The following is a 16,544-nucleotide window of genomic DNA, read 5'->3' on the forward strand; positions in this document are numbered from 1 at the left end:
TTGTGCGAAATATCGATAATATTTTGTTGAAACGATAATAACGTGGATGAAAAAATGATAATGACGTTTTTCTGTAACCATAAAAATCTCACAATAGCATCAAACATAATTTTTGGAATATTTTGGTGGATTACACCAATTTGAGTCCAATATTAAAAATAAAAATTTAATAACTGATTCAATTTTTAAAACCTTATTTTTAATTCAAATTAGGGTAAAGTTTTTACCTAATTAAGCATGGCACGACATTGCTTGCTTAGAAGGGTAAAGGATGTCCATATATAGAGAATAAAATAAAGCCAATCAAGCAACCTAAAATGAAGTATATAAATGCTATATATTTAATTTGAAAGATATATATATATATATATATATATATATATATATATATATATATATATATATATATATATCCAATTACTAATTAATATGATATATGTGTCCAAACTCAAAACACAATACCTGATCTCCCGCTTCTGATCTCTCTCCTCTCATTACAAGGCAAGTTATGACCCTATATATTCTTCTACCTTCCTATGAACCTTTTTCTTTTGTTATTAATGATTTAACTCAGAAACCATTCTTTTGCATTCCTTGCTTTCTTTGCATTAAATTATTGATTTGCATCCTTAATTGATGTCTATAAAACGATGACGTACATATATACTTTTAGTAATAGATATATATTCTTCTCCTATTAGAACAACTCTAATACTAATTTTAATTTCAATTTATTATTTTTAGTATTTATGAAATTACATATCTTAAATAATAATTTAAAATTAAATATAAAATTTATCACTCCAATACTTAATCTATATTCTATCAAAATATTATAAGTGACAAATTCATGTTGATTTTTCATTAAAATGATATTGTCTCAATTTCAATATGAATTTTAATTTTAAATTAGTTCATTTTTTGTAAATATTAAAAGTGATATTCTAAAAATATGCTATTGTAGTTGCTCTTAATTTTAATTTTTAAAATAAATAACTTCATAACATGATATTAAAATTTTGATAATTTAAAATTTTAGAATTATATTGTTGTTATTCTAAAAGAAAAGAATTGTATAAACAAAAATGTTTATACAAAAATTTATGCAAATCCATAAAAAGAATTTGTGAGAGAATAGTGTGATAAATATATAATTATTTACGTATCTCATTCTATCAATTTAAATTTTTTAGGATAAGTGATTTTATGGTATTTAGTCCATTTTTATTTTAATTTTTACAAAATAATATCTATGAATAATGAATTATAATCCTTTTTTTCTATCTTATGATTTTGATATTGTCATATATTTTAAAATATGTGTTTAATTCTTTGAAAAAAATTCAAGTAAGAAATAAAAATTGTATGGGACGGAAATAAAGATGCATAAGATGAAGATGTTAGGTTTATTTAAAATGTACTTTATATGAAACATAAAATTTAGAAATAGAAGGTGATTATGAGATGAAAATAACATGTGTATATAAAAAATCAGTGACTAAATTAATTATTATGTATTTGTATATATACATATTTGATTTTTCATATTTTTAATGTATATTCATATTTTAATATGAATTTTATACCAATATTTTATTTAAGAATTTATTTTTATATATATCTAATATGATTTTACATAATGCACTAACAAAATAAAAGATGACATTAGACATAAGAATTTGGCAATGTAAATAAAGTTTTTTCCCAACACCGAAATTCAACCTTTAATAAACTATGAAAAAAATTTCAAATATGTCAAGAATATTCGGGAGTAGATCCTTTCAATTTTTTTTAATAATTGAGAGTAATTGAAGGAGTAAAGTGTAATCTCTCACCAATAATTTTATAAGTGGACTAAGAAAAAACATGAGAAAGAGAACAATGAAGAATTAGAGATCATACTTTATTCTCTCAATTTTTTTAACAATTCAAAAAATCCATTCCCTTAATGTTCTAATAGTAGTGATTTATTTTAATTTATATTATATATATTATAATTAAGATGATGGATTAAAATTACTAAAACACTGTTATGTTTTAGAATGCCTAAAATTTTGCCTAAATTAAATACACACGCAGCTTCCTTATCCATTTGATTACACGAGTTGATAAAAAAATAAAATAATGCTACGTGTACACTAAAATTAGCTACTAAAATCCGTTATTAGTATAAAATATATGGTGAAATATAAATACACATTATAAATATATTAGTGACTAATTTTAGTGTACAAATAGTATTTTTATAAAAAATAATATACTAAAATAATAATTTGGAGTGTTAATAAATGTTGATTTTTTGTTTGTGGTGCGAGCAGCTTACAAATTAAATAACGTTAATTGTTGCTGCTGCATCATTTGCAATGGCAGAGGATGCAAAGGTGGCAAGGGAAGCAAAGCTTGCCCAAGTACTCAATCAAACATTCCAAGATAGTAATCAAATTTCTTCAACTCCAAAGATACAAAGAGTTCCTCTTTTTTGGCGTCAAAAAACCAGCTTCTACGAGTATTGCATACCAAAAATGATATCATTTGGTCCCATTCATCATGCCAACGAAAATCTGAAGCAACAAGGTCAACACTTGAAATCTCAATGGGCATCTCTCTACATTGAAGAATACAGTAAAGAAGTAGGTCCTTGTAATGGTAACAAGCAAGAAGCAGCAAACTATTTGTATGGAGTTGTAGGATATAAGATTGGGGAACTGAAGGAGCTGTTTGCTGAGGATGTAATTGAAGAGTATAGTGATGAAGAACTGATTTGGATGCTGTTTGAGGATGGATGCTCTTTGCTCTATTACATGGACCACGTTAATGCTCAACATCCAGAAGAACTGAATCTAAAGTTTGATCAACTGATGTATATTGGCAGAGATATTCCATTGCTGGAAAACCAACTTCCAATCAAACTTCTGCAGTTGCTGAGCAAAACACAAGGTGCTGACTTGGAGTATTTAATCATAAATTTTATGAGCATGGGCGAAGGAAAGCGGAGTAGAATGACAACGATCACAATCCCTATAAGAAATCATATACTTGATTTTCTTCGCTCCTCCTACTTTCATACAGAGATTGAACAGAATGTCCCAAATCAAAATGGTGGTATTCAGATGCCTCCTCCTCCTCCTCGTCCTCGTCCTCGTTCCTCCCTAGTTTGGCAAACTTATAAGAACATACGTGATCTGAAAAAATCAGGGATCCAGGTTAAGGTAAACAAGAGTGATGAATGGAAGTGGCATGACATCACTTTCACCTCAAGATGGTTTGGTGGAGAATTGACACTTCCTTTGTGGGTATTCAGCAATGTCACGCCTTACTTTTTTCGAAACTTGATTGCATACGAGATGTGTCCGGACTTTCGCAACAGCTTCGAATGTTGTTGTTACCTTTCTTTCATGGATTCCTTGATAGATAATGCTGAGGATGTGAAGGAGCTTAGATCAGCTGGTGTTATCCAAAATTTGGTTCAAAGTGATGAAGAAGTGGCCAAATTCTTTAATGATATTGGGAATGACTTTCCCGCTAAAATGTTCAATCAAATATACACAACCGATGCTATCCCCATTAGTAAGAAATATATCCAAGTGAGGCGTCAAATTCAACAACATTACTCGAGTAGATGGAGAACTTTTCTGGCTGAAACACGGAGTACTTATTTCAGTTCTCCCTGGTCTCTGCTTGCCTTTCTGGCTGCACTTTTAGGATTAATTCTCGCTGTTCTTCAAACATGGTATACCATACATTCTCCTAAAAATTAGTTACCATATTTAAATAATAAGGGTCCGGGTATATGTGTGTGTGACCCACACTGATCATGGTTTGCATCTAAGATTCTTAAACAAAAAAAAAAGTGTGTACCTCGAGTTGTTTTCTAATGCATTATTTGATTACTTATGATTGTAATCGAAAAACATGTTTGCTAATTCAAGCTTATATAGTATTGTTCGTTAAGGGCTAGCTCATTTTGATTCCAAACAGCAAAATTCAAATAATGACAGAATAGACTACTACATATCTCTCTTCAGATAACTTTTTCAAACATCCTGTTGGGATTCTGATTTCTGAACCCATCATCCAAAATTAAGAAAATAGATTTAGATTCAGAGATTCTAGACACTTAACGTCAACATTCTGCCATTGAGTATGCTGAAGCAAAATAGAATTGAAGCATCCACAAGCCAGGTTAGGCCACGTACAACTCAAAACTTTAAGGCATCACGTTGATGGACTCTTATAATCTCTCACTCCTTCTAATTTTCTTCTATATGCAACTAATTCTTTATGCTACTCAGTACTAACACTTGCTATTTAACAAATAGGGACTTAAATTAAAATAGTGGTGTTGTAATCTTTGCATTAAACAAGAGGTTGTAATTGTTTTTCGTTTACATATAGAAAAAGCTTGTGTTATCGAACGAATTTTCATTGATCTTTAGAATGCACGGCATACCATGTTTGAATAAAAGTGAGAACTAATGCTGTAAACGCAGCTAGAAAAGCAAGCAAAGACCATGGAGAATTGAAATAAGTACTGCGTGCTTCAGCCAACCAAGTCCTCCATTTGTTTGAGTAATGTCTTTCAATTTGAAACTTGACTTGAATATATTTCTTGCTGAAAGGGGCAGCATCGCTCCTCAGATGATTAAATATTTTGGTAGGCAATTCATGGCCAATATCATTAAGAAAATCCGCCAGTTCTTGATCGCTCTTAAGCAAATTTTGGATAACACCAGCTGATCTAAGCTCCTTCACATCCTCAGCATCATCAATCAAAGAATCCATGAAACAAAAGATTGAACAACATTCGAAGCTGCTACAAAAGTCTGGACACATCTCATACGCAATCAGGTTTCGAAAGAAATAAGGCGTGACATCATTGTACACATAAACAGGAAGTCTCAATCTGCCGCTAAACCATCTTGACGTGAAAGACAAGTTATTCCATTTCCATTCAGGACTCTCTGCCTTCGCAACTCGAATCCCAGATTTTTTAAGATCACGGACATTCTTGTAAGTTAGCCAAGGATGAGGAAGAAGAGGAAGATGAGCCATCAAATCACTTCCTATTTTCTCAGTCTCCATTTCAGTTTCACCAACAAAGTAAGATCGAACAAAACCCAGCAGATGATGAACTGATTCAGCTGTATATGCAAGTCTAATCATCACCGTACAGTTCCTCTTTACAGCACCCATTGTAACAAAATTGTAGAGTAAATGCTCTAAATCAGATCCTTTTTTTGTGCTGAGCAGCTTCAACAGCTTCATTGGAAGTTGGTTCTCTAGCAAGGTCATATCTCGCCAAATATACATCCATTGATCAACCTTTAGATTCAGAGCTTCTGGATGCTCAATGTCAAAATTCTCCAAGCAAAAGAGATAAGAACATCCATCCTCAAACAACATCCATATCAGTTCATTATTACAATAGTCTTCAAGCACATCCTTAGAGAAGAGTTCCTTTATTTCCTCTATGTTATTTTGTACAATTCCGAACAAATAATTTGCGGCGGTTTGTTTGTTACCGTTAAAAGTAGGTAGTTTACTGTATTGTTCAATGTAGAGGGATGTCCATTGAAGTTTCAAGTGTTGTCCTTGTTGCTTCAGATTTTGGTTGCGATGATGGATGGGACCAAATGATATCGTCTTGGGTGTGCAATACCTATAGAAGTGTGGATTTTGACGCAAAAATAGAGGAACTCTTTGTATCTTGGGAGTTGAATTTTGATTATCTTCGAATCTTTGATTCACCAGTTCAACAAGTCTTGCTGCATTTTCCTCCTCTGAATTGTCTCTGGCCATGTTCCAATGACCAGGTTTTGCTTCAATCTGCAACGTTTATATTTTCAAGGCAAACAATTACATGGTATCACTATATGAGACTATTAAGTAGTACCATTTAAAAGTACGAATTAAAATACTAGTAAAATTTATTATTTTCAATTAGTAGTTAGTCAATAATATTTAAAAGTATAAGTTAAAAGTATTTTATTAAATTGTTAGATTAAATAGATTGGACTGATGGCTAAAAATACTAGTTAAAACAAATAAATTCTACAAGTTCTTAAATTTTTTATCTAAAATTATTAAATATAATTTTAATATATCTTAAAATAATTAATGAGTTTGAAAAACTCTAATCTAATTTGATGATGATCAAATATTATTAAAATAATTAATTGCAAAATAATAAATTTGATAATTGCTAATTTAAATAATTTTGTTATGCAGATTTTGGCGTTGAGCAGAAAAATTGGCTAGCCCAACATGAATCCATATACTCAACCTTGATATTAATTTATTGTGATGACTGAAATTATGGTTATGCTAATTGGGCCAATAGCTTAGGAAACAGGCCCAGTGCATTCAACTTCGAGTAAAAATGTTATATTGAGTGGCTGAAGCAATTTGTGGTTAACTGAGCCGAAAAGAAAAGAAAAGATCCTAAATCCAATAAGATCAAACTTTAGCCTTATGCAATTTTGTCATATGAATGTTGGCTGAAATGTTTTATTAGTTGGGCCAGTTTGAATTATTATTGATACAAACCCAAATTATTTTACTTGCTTGGTCCGAAACCAATTGAGAGAGGAAGCAAATGTTTTTGCCTCATGCTTCCAACGGATTCCATTTCCATCATGTGGTGAATTTCAAATTTTCTTTGCTTGGGTTAATTGCCTTGGAAACATGAAAGAGAAAATGTCAAAGTGATTTGATGGCAATTAAGTGTAGTTTACATGCTACTACACAAAGCATGAAGAGTTGCACCTAATTAATTTATCTAACACTCATAGCTTTGCTTTTTCTTTCTCTTTCCTCTCTCTCTACTCTTTCTTCTTCTCTCGGTCATATCACAGAAACCATGAAAGCTAAGCCTAGCCACCGAAAAGAAGGAGAAGCCAGTAACAAGACTATCACAATGATGGCAAGAAAAAGAAAACAAAAAGTATATTGTGGTTGAGATTCTCATCACTTATGGTAAGATTTGGTGAAGAGATCTTGGCTTTTCCATACCCAAAAATGGATGAAGAAGATTTTGGTCAGTAGAGGAAGATCCTTAGAGGGATGGCTTCACTCTGATTTTGCTCAACCACCACAGGAGGTAGCTACAGTGGCTACGTGATGGAAGAGGCAGAAGTTGGAGCAGATGAAGCTGTCATCATCATGAAGCATCAAGGGCTAGGAGTCCATCTTGGAGTGCAAGGCAAGATGGAGGGCTCGGATTGATGATTATTGGTGACGAAGGAAGGACCAGAGGTAATTGCATGTTGGGTTTTATATTCAGTTTCCTCTTCTCTCTCTCTGGCTGAACCGATTTGTATGAAGAAGAAGAAGATTAGCTTGGTTTGTTTGGTTTCAACCGTGGAGGCTTCCTCCTATATATAAGGGTGAACAGTCAGGGCTTGAAGCAAGGAGTGAGAGTGTAAGGCACAGGGTTCTCATAGCTACCTAAGCTAACAGAAGTTCTTCTCCTTCAATGTTTTCATTTTGTAATTTTTCTGTTTAATTTTGCTTGTCTTGAGTCTCATGGAAAAAAGGCAAACAGTGAGGTTTGTATGGAAAAGTCATAAAGTGGAAAAAGGCAGAAAGTGCAAAATTAAAAGAAAAAGTCATAGATGTCCTTAGAAGTCCTTTGAACATCTGTATCATGTTTCATGATTCTGTGGGAATCCCTTTACAAGTTGGGTTAGTATTTAGCAGTTGAAAGCTTGGCAGTAACCAAGTCAAGTTCAGGATTGGGGTTTAGATTCTGGACTTGTCCCGGATAGGAAGAGTAGTTCTTAGGGAGAATTGGTGTTTGTAATCAAGGATGATTATAGTGAAATTCCATCATCATTGTGATGGAGACTAGATGTAGGCTGCACTGCACTTAGCAGCTGAACCAGGATATATCTGGGTGTAATTTTCTCTCTCTTCTACTCCATTTCTGTTTCTGCTGCATAGGAGCTAAAACTGAAAAATATCTCGTACCAGGTCACGAGATAAAAAAGAAAAGTCTCGTGGCTGGGTACGAGACAAAAATCAAAAAGTCTCCAGAAGTTATTTTAAAAACCAGCAAGTGTTATCAAGTGAAAAATGGGCTAAGATTCAAGTTCAACCTCCATTCTCTTAGCCACTGAAACCATCAATAATTTTTTAAAATTTATATTTACAAACAAGTCCTATTCTCTTTTTTCCCTTTAAATCTCATAGAAAAAATGTTAAACTCGAGTATAACATGACTGCAAATAAAGATGAATGAATAATGAATATTGATATTAAATTAGTTAAGTAAAAAATATTAGTAAATTAAACAATTAAGACATAAATCTATCACATAATGAAAAATAATACATATAAAAATACTAAATTATATAATATTTTTATTTTTCTAAATACATATTTCATATATAAATATAGTTTCTAAAAATTTTGGAGACTGAGACCACTACTCGCCTCCCTCTAAATCCGTCCCTGTCTGTATCTTTTTTATTAGAATAAATATAAAATATATTAATTTAATATCTTTAAACATGATATCTCTATTTATTTTTCTATTTATTAAATATAATTTTATATTTCTGGCTTTTGTATCTATAAACATACACCGTCTGAAGATGAGCCGAATGAATAGCCGTTGATTCAGATTCTATTGCCATGAGTACATAGTAAAAGTCTTCTCAATATTTAATAGGACATTTATAGTTGTATGTACAAAAGGAACCTACTATGCAAACTTGGCTGGCTTAATAATAATGTTTGTCTACCAAACATCTTTACAATTAAATTTCAAAGTGATTTGATTTTACTATTTTAGAATTTTCTAGTGTCCCGGTAAAAAAAGGAGTAAAATTACTTACTACTCTACGTGAGTTTTTAAAAGAATGAAAAAAATATCATTTGGTTATATAATTAGTAGCTAAGAAAATAGGGGTTGAATTTTAGTTCTTTTTTGCTGAATATTAATTTCTGAACTTTTAAAGAATTTCTGGAGATATTTCTGCTTTTTGTCTTGTGTCGAGTTGAGAGACACTTTTGTTTTATCTCGTGCCGAGTTGAGAGATATTTTTGTTTTTATCTCCTGATGAACAAAAACAGAAAAAAGAAGTAGGGAAGAAGAATAAACACCAGATATATCCTGATTTAGTCACTAAGTACAATGTGGCCTAGATCTAATCTCCATCAATGATGGAATTTTACTATGTTTTCCATAACATTACAAACACCAATTTCTCTTTAGGAATTACCCATTTTTATTTGGGACAAATCCAGATTCTACACCCAATCTGAACTTGATTAGGACTCAAAACCTAGCTTTCAACCGCAAAGTACTAGCCCAACTTGTAAGAGAATCCCCACAGGATCATGACACACAACAGAAAGATGTACAAAGAAACTCTGAGACATCTATGACTTTTTCTCTAATATTGATCACTGTCTTTTTCTTCTCACTGGCTTTTTCTTACAAATCTCACTAAATGAAAAAGAAAAAGAAAAAGAAACTAAATGAAACTCATTGAAGGAGAAGAACTCAAAAAGCTCGGGTAGCTATGAGAATTCTGTGCTTTTCACTTTCTTTCCTTGATCTCAACCATTGGCCGTTCACCCTTAATATAGAAGGGAAAGCTTTCAAGGTTGAAACCGGTTGAACCAGGCAATTTCTTCTCCAACCCAGAGTAGCAGCGGTTCGAACATAGAGGAGAGAGAGAGAAAACCGAAACAAAACCAACATGCATTTACCTCTCTCAACCTTTTTCATCAAACTCCTTCATTCTGAACCCTTGATCTTGACTTTGACTCCAAGAAAGAACTCTGACCAGGAGTGCTTCTTTCCTTCCATTTTTGCTTCTTCCTATCCGTAGCTCCAGATACTATCTTCTTTCTTTGATGAACAAAAGCGGAAATGAACTTTTGCAACTGAGATCTTTCTCTCTGATAGAGACGGATCCTTTCTTTTTTTGGTATGGAAAATCTTGAAGTTCTTCTTCAAGATCTTGTCTTCAATGACAAAAATCTTGCAATGCCTTATTTCGGATCTTCCTTTTTCATAAGCTTTCTTCATCCTAGCATTTTTTTCTTTCATAGTTTCACTGTTACTTTCTCTGATAACTTGCTTCTCTTTTCTTTTTCTGATTGAAGTGACCGAATAATAAAAAAGAGAGAGGAAAGAGAAGAGACAAAGCTTTTAATGCTCAATTAAATAAAATTGAATTGAGAGTTTTGGTTACCTACATGTACATTCAATTGAAATAAAATTTGAATTCCATTAACCATATGGATTAGGTAACCGAACCAAGCTTTTGTTCTTTTCTTTATTTCTTGTTCCAATTCGGACCAAGACTTTGTTGGCCTATAAAAAAAATTGTCTTGAGCTGTGCACATGTTTCTGGGTCCAATTAGCTTTGCTATCACATTAAACAATTCAGCCACTTAAAATAAAATTTTCTTATCCAAGGCTGATAATTATTCGGGCTTAAAATGTCTTTGGTCCATTAATAAAAATATGCACACTAAACAACACACATCAACCAGCTAATTTGAAGCAAATAATAATTTGATAATTTTTTAATTAATAATATTTAATCATCATAATAATTTAAGTTTTCCAAATTTAACAGTTATTTTTTTAAACAAAATTCACTTTTTATGAATATAACATTAATTTTATACTTTTTTATATTGAAAGAAAGAAAGCTCAACACTATAACACTACAAGTGAAATATAAGAAGATAACAAATAGGACCAGCATAATATAAATAAAGAAAAAATCAACCAATGCAAAGAACACTAATAGTTATTTCCTTGTCATTTCTAGTGTTGCTATCAATAATTAAAATGATTCACACCTAACCACTCTTTATAATTCATAAAGGACAGATAGATAATTTCGTCGACCCCTTTTTTTATTCTAAAAGATTCTTTTATTCCTTTCAAACCAAATATTTTAAATAATCGCATAAAAACACACCATCCGTCTCTTGCGTTCCTCCTTGCTAGTGTTCCTTTATTAGTGTTTTATTTATTTGTGGTTAAAAATAATAATTTTTAAATTTTTTTCTTTTAAATCAATAAGAATAAAGAAAGCTGACTACTGTTTGACCTAACAAATAATCTAGCCAACTGCAAATTTATTATGAAATGTACTAATGTTTGGTCTAGGAGGAGGGAATTATTAGCTTCAACTACTTGAGAAGAAAAATCAGTCCATGCACTTATTACAATATGTTTTATTTGGGTAGGTTTCTGACACACATCTTGAAAGCATCCGCAAGACACCAAAAGTGAGTTTGGTATTCGTTTTTATTTTTACTATATTTATTGCGGGTCAAAGTGTTCACAACATGAATGCTGATCATGTTTTCAATCAATTGTTCTATTTATCTGTCTATATAATAATTTTTACCTGATCTAAAATTGGTTATGTATAGTTTGACTTTGTCTATTTTTGCATTTCTCACATACGTGTTAATATAGCATGCAACTAAAAGTTCAATTCTAATTCAGCATAAAAAGCTCAATTCTTATCGATTTTTAGTTAATCTGTATCAAACAAAAGCTCATGAGGATTACTCAGTTGCAAGTTGCAACTCTAATATTGAATAATCCAAATGTTCAAACAGCTATAGAGAGGGCCTCCAAATGAAAAAGATATCAACATACTGCGAAAATTACTGATGTGAGACGAATTAAAGTAACAATACAAGAACAATAATTTCTTTGTTTTGTCTGAGCACGAAGACAATAATTATAGGAGACGTGAAAATATCTGTTAAGAATAAATGGTAGAAATTAAAAGATGGTCCACTGACTTTTCTTGGAGTTTTTTTCAACACCGACACCATTTTGCATTACATGACAGTTCCTATTCACAATTCATTTGTTTCCTACAGCCATTTCCACTCGTCAAAGCAAAACCAATCTCTCATATTTATCTTCCTTTCTTCATTTGTTGCATTTCTGAAAATGGCTGAGACCTTGCTTGAAATTGTGCTGGAGAAATTGACCCCTTTGATCCTGAATGAATTTGCAGCCTTCTTTGGAATCAGGGAAAAGGCTGAAGAGCTAACACTCACTTTAGAACTGATCAAAGCTGTTCTTGATGATGCTGAGGAGAAACAATGGTCAAATCGTCCTCTCAAGGTGTGGCTGCAGCAGCTTAAAAATGCAATGTACGTGATGGATGATATCCTTGATCAGTTGTCTACTCAATCCTCTCAACCTGGGTGCTTCTCATCTTTGAATCCAAAGAAGGTGATTCATCGGCGTGAGCTTGGGAAGAAGTTGAATAAGATGATAGGGAGGTTGGATCGAATTGCTCAACGTAGGAGCAACTTTGATCTTAGACAAGTTGTGAGGAAAAGGTCAAGTGAAGTTGCTGAATGGCGCCAAACGAGCTCAACTATCGCCGTTCCTCAAGTGTACGGACGAGATGAAGATAAAAAGAGAGTTGTGGACTTTCTTCTTAGCTCATCACAAAGCTCTGAGTCTCTTTCCGTCTATGCCATTGTTGGATTAGGTGGTCTTGGGAAAACAACACTTGTTCAGATGGTCTACAACGATCAGCAAGTAGGTAACAATTTTGATTTGAAGATTTGGATGTGTGTTTCTGAGGATTTTACTAGGGAGACTATTTTGCGTTCCATTCTAAAAGCTATGGAAGTGGACAAGTCTGAGGTCATGAATTTAGAAGAAATGGAGAAAAAAGTGAAAGTGTTGCTACAAAGTAAAAGGTATTTGTTGGTTTTAGATGATGTCTGGAAAAGAAGCCAAGAAATGGAATTGGGATTAACCCAAGACAAATGGGATAAGTTAAGATCTGTATTGTCTTGTGGATCTAAAGGCTCCTCCATTTTAGTATCCACTCGCGATGAGGATGTTGCAACAATTATGGGAGCATGCCAAGCTCATCATTTGGACCGTCTATCCGATGATGCTTGTTGGTCGTTGTTTAAACTGCGCGCATTTGGAGCTGACAAAGAAGAGCGTGCAGAGCTTGTAGCAATAGGCAAGAAGATCGTCAAGAAATGCGGAGGATCACCTCTTGCAGCACTGGCTTTAGGAGCTGTAATGCACTCAAGAAGTACAAAAAAAGAATGGCTTGAAGTTCAGAAAAGTGAGCTTTGGAGTTTACCAGATGAGAATGATATCATGCCTGTCTTGAGATTAAGCTACTCTTGTTTAACACCAACTCTAAAGCAGTGTTTTGCTTTCTGTGCCGTATTTCCCAAAGATACAGAAATCGAGAAGCAAGAATTGATTTATCTTTGGATGGCTAATGGATTCATTTCATCGAGGCCAAACTTGGAGGTAGAGGAGGTTGGCAACATGGTTTGGAATGAATTATACCAAAAATCATTGTTCCAAGATGTGAAGAGTGATGATTTTTCTGGCAAGATTTATTTCAAGATGCATGATTTAGTCCATGATCTTGCTCAATCAATTTCAGAGCAAGAGTATATATGCTTGGAAGAACAAAACCTTAATGATTCTTCAAGAAACCCCCATCATATTGTTTTTCACGGCATTTATAAAGATCAATTCAAGAAGAGAGCCTTTGAAAATGCTGAATCCTTGCGGACTATGTATCAACTGGATTCAGCTCCATTTCCCTTCAATTCTAGATTGGTTCCAACAAATCATTCTCTTCGGGTTTTGTGCATATATCCTACAAAGATACCATCATTTGGGAGTTTAAGTTGCTTGAGGTATTTGGAACTTCGTGATTTGGATATAAAGAGCTTGCCTGCTAGTATTTGCAATTTGCATAGATTGGAAATCTTGAAATTAATACAGTTGCCTTTTCTTAGCCGTCTACCGAAACACTTGACGAGGATGCAAAATCTCCGACATCTTGTCATTGATCCTTGTTATTCACTATCTGAAATGTGTCCAGACATTAAAAAACTGTGTGAATTGAGAACGCTAAGTAAATACATTGTGAAATGCAAGAAAGGGCATAGTTTGAAAGAGTTACGTCATTTGAATCTAGGAGGAAAGCTAATCATCGAAGGCCTAGGAAACATTGGGAGTATATCTGAAGATGAACATGCCAACTTGAAGGGTAAACAAGATCTTCGAGAACTAACCTTGTCATGGTCCAAAAGTGGTGATAAGACGAAGTTGAGAGTGGGAGCAGAAGAAGTACTTGAAGCGCTTCAACCTCACTCCACACTCGAACTGTTGACGATACAAGACTATGAGGGATTAGATTGGCCAACTTGGATGGGAAACAACAATTTAGTTTCTCTTCGACTTGTGTATTGTGGAAAGTGCAAGCGTCTTCCTCCAGTGGGAAAACTTCCAAATCTGAAGAAGCTTGTTGTGCAAAGTGGCATGAAGGATGTGCAGTACATTCAGAAAGATGAAAGTTATGATGGTGGTGAAGCAATGCCATTCCCAGCTTTGGAGGAATTGTATTTGTCCTACTTGCCAAACGTGGAGAGGTTGATGGAACGGGAAACAACACACATGTTCCCCTCTCTTTCTAAAATAGAAATCAGCGATTGCCCTAAACTGCAATTGCCATGCCTTCCAAGTGTTAAGGACCTCACTGTTTCCTATTGTAGCAATGAGCAACTGAAGTCAATCTCTAATCTCAACAGTCTTAACCAACTTCGTCTTTATAGAAGTGATGAAGTGTCGTGCTTCCCAGAAGGAATCATGAACAACATGACCTCTCTTGCAACTCTGGAAATAAAATATTTCAGAGAATTGAAGGAACTGCCATCTGACATCACAAAACTCACTGCTTTGTCTCATCTAACCATCTTTGACTGTGAAAAGCTGGAGTGTTTACCAGAACAGGGTTTCGAAGGGTTATCTTCACTTCAACGATTGTCAATTAACAAGTGTACGAGTTTGGGATCCTTGCCTGATGGTGTCCGGCACTTAACTTCACTTCAATATTTGAGTATTGTTGGCTGCCGAAAGTTGAAAGAGCGGTGTAAGGAAGGAACAGGGGAGGATTGGCACAAGATAGCACATGTTCCCCATGTAGATAACTGGTAATCATTGTATGTATTTATTGTATTCTTAGTTTATACACTGCTTATTCATTACTTTCTTTTCTTTTCATTTTGTTGTGTATTTGCATAATCATGGTTTCAATATCTTGTATTCTATTTTATCTTCATTTTTACTGCTCTTTCAAATTACAGAACCAAAAAAAAAAAAATCTTGTATTTACTTTTCAATTTTCAGGATATGGAAAGGATGTGAAACTCACCTCAAGTTCTCCGTTGCTATTTTTAAGTTATTAGTTTAAAATACGCAGGATTTTAATTTTTCATATGGCAGTAGATTTTAAATTTGATGATGGGCTTTTATCCAATTTCAAGTTTCAACTTATATATTCATTTATCTTTTAGCCATTAGCCACAAAAATGAGTATCTATTATCTTGGCAAAAATAAATGATCAAATCATAGAAATTGAAATTGGCCCCTTTAGTAGTTCTTAATTTGTGTCCTTCATTGATCTTATGCTAATTTGTTTTTTTATGGAAGACTTCAAAAATAATGATTTTTTAATTTCAAATTTTCAATTATTATTACTCGCTAATTGTCCATATTATTCTTGATGCTTCGGATATAATCCAATTCCTACTATAATTAAGTCAGTAACAAGTCAAGTCATTCTTAGCATGTACAAATGGAATTACAAGTCATTCACAGCAGTGCAATATATAAATGTTCTCTTCAATTTTATAATTTCTTTTTTTTTTATTCTATCCATTGAAGCAACAACTGAGTTGTCTTTTTTTTATGCATAAAACACTATGATTTATTAATAATACAAGAGAATCACTTCTTTTAAATCTGGAATTTTAACAAGTTAGGGATATTTTGATTAATTTTCCTTATCCTACCAAACAAAGAAATTCAAGCCATTGGTAGCTCTATAATACTAGTAGAGATGCGAGGACTACTATTTAGTATTTAATTTAAACACAATACTTCATATTTAAATAAAATATACAATAAATTTATTTCACGTACATATTTTATATATAAAAAATTTAGACATATTACATGCTAACGCATGATTAAGAACATTTACTTTTTAATTTTTAGTCAAAAGATTAAGGATCAATTGTGCACTCAATTAACAAGTAATTTTAAAGATATGAGAATAAACATGCTCTCTAAAACTCAAACTTTATTTTTTAATTTTTTATTTTTTATTATTATTCTTCAATTTAGTGTTGTTTTGTGAAGAAATCAGAGTTAGGAAGAGTACTGCGACACATATAAGTTCTTTTGGCATTCAAATCATATAAGTCACTTACATAATACGTGCGTTCCTCCTATTATTCTTCTTTTTTCTTCTCTTTTTTCTTTGTGTTTTTTCTCATTTTTTTTTGCGTGTTCCATCTTCATCATCGTTTTTTTATTACTATTGTTGTTGCTGCATTTTTTTCCTCATCCTCTCTCTATTGATTTTGCAATATTATGTATTTTTTTTGTTTAATTTTTTCCTCCAAAAAAGAATTATGAGAATATGAAATAAGAAGATGAAGAAGAAGAATCAGCAGAAGATGAAGAAGAAGAAGAGGAAGATTTTTAAAT

At 32.7% G+C, this 16,544-nt stretch overlaps 3 protein-coding genes across 3 annotated transcripts; 2 read left to right on the forward strand and 1 right to left on the reverse strand.

The window, feature by feature from the left end:
* The first annotated feature begins 422 nt into the window (after window positions 1-422).
* Window positions 423-3,951, forward strand: LOC112709873 (UPF0481 protein At3g47200-like). Its single transcript, XM_025761858.2, has 2 exons — window positions 423-501; window positions 2,319-3,951. The coding sequence occupies exon 2, from the start codon at window positions 2,364-2,366 to the stop codon at window positions 3,756-3,758; it is 1,395 nt and encodes a 464-aa protein (XP_025617643.1). The 5' UTR covers window positions 423-501; window positions 2,319-2,363; the 3' UTR covers window positions 3,759-3,951.
* A 471-nt stretch (window positions 3,952-4,422) lies between these two features.
* On the reverse strand, window positions 4,423-5,799 carry LOC112712770 (UPF0481 protein At3g47200-like). Its single transcript, XM_025765691.1, has one exon. The coding sequence runs from the start codon at window positions 5,797-5,799 to the stop codon at window positions 4,423-4,425; it is 1,377 nt and encodes a 458-aa protein (XP_025621476.1).
* A 6,031-nt stretch (window positions 5,800-11,830) lies between these two features.
* LOC112709874 (putative disease resistance protein RGA1) lies at window positions 11,831-14,986 on the forward strand. The gene has a single exon (XM_025761860.3). It carries the CDS (start codon window positions 11,831-11,833, stop codon window positions 14,984-14,986), a length of 3,156 nt encoding a protein of 1,051 aa, XP_025617645.1.
* Window positions 14,987-16,544: the final 1,558 nt, after the last annotated feature.

The sequence above is a fragment of the Arachis hypogaea genome, chromosome 9 (assembly GCF_003086295.3).
Source record: "Arachis hypogaea cultivar Tifrunner chromosome 9, arahy.Tifrunner.gnm2.J5K5, whole genome shotgun sequence".
Taxonomy (NCBI): Eukaryota; Viridiplantae; Streptophyta; class Magnoliopsida; order Fabales; family Fabaceae; genus Arachis; species Arachis hypogaea.

Bases quoted from the DNA above. Each gene is read 5' to 3' on its own strand.
- LOC112709873 (XM_025761858.2), top strand. From the start codon at position 2,364: ATGGCAGAGGATGCAAAGGTGGCAAGGGAAGCAAAGCTTGCCCAAGTA.
- LOC112709874 (XM_025761860.3), top strand. From the start codon at position 11,831: ATGACAGTTCCTATTCACAATTCATTTGTTTCCTACAGCCATTTCCAC.
- LOC112712770 (XM_025765691.1), bottom strand. From the start codon at position 5,799: ATGGCCAGAGACAATTCAGAGGAGGAAAATGCAGCAAGACTTGTTGAA.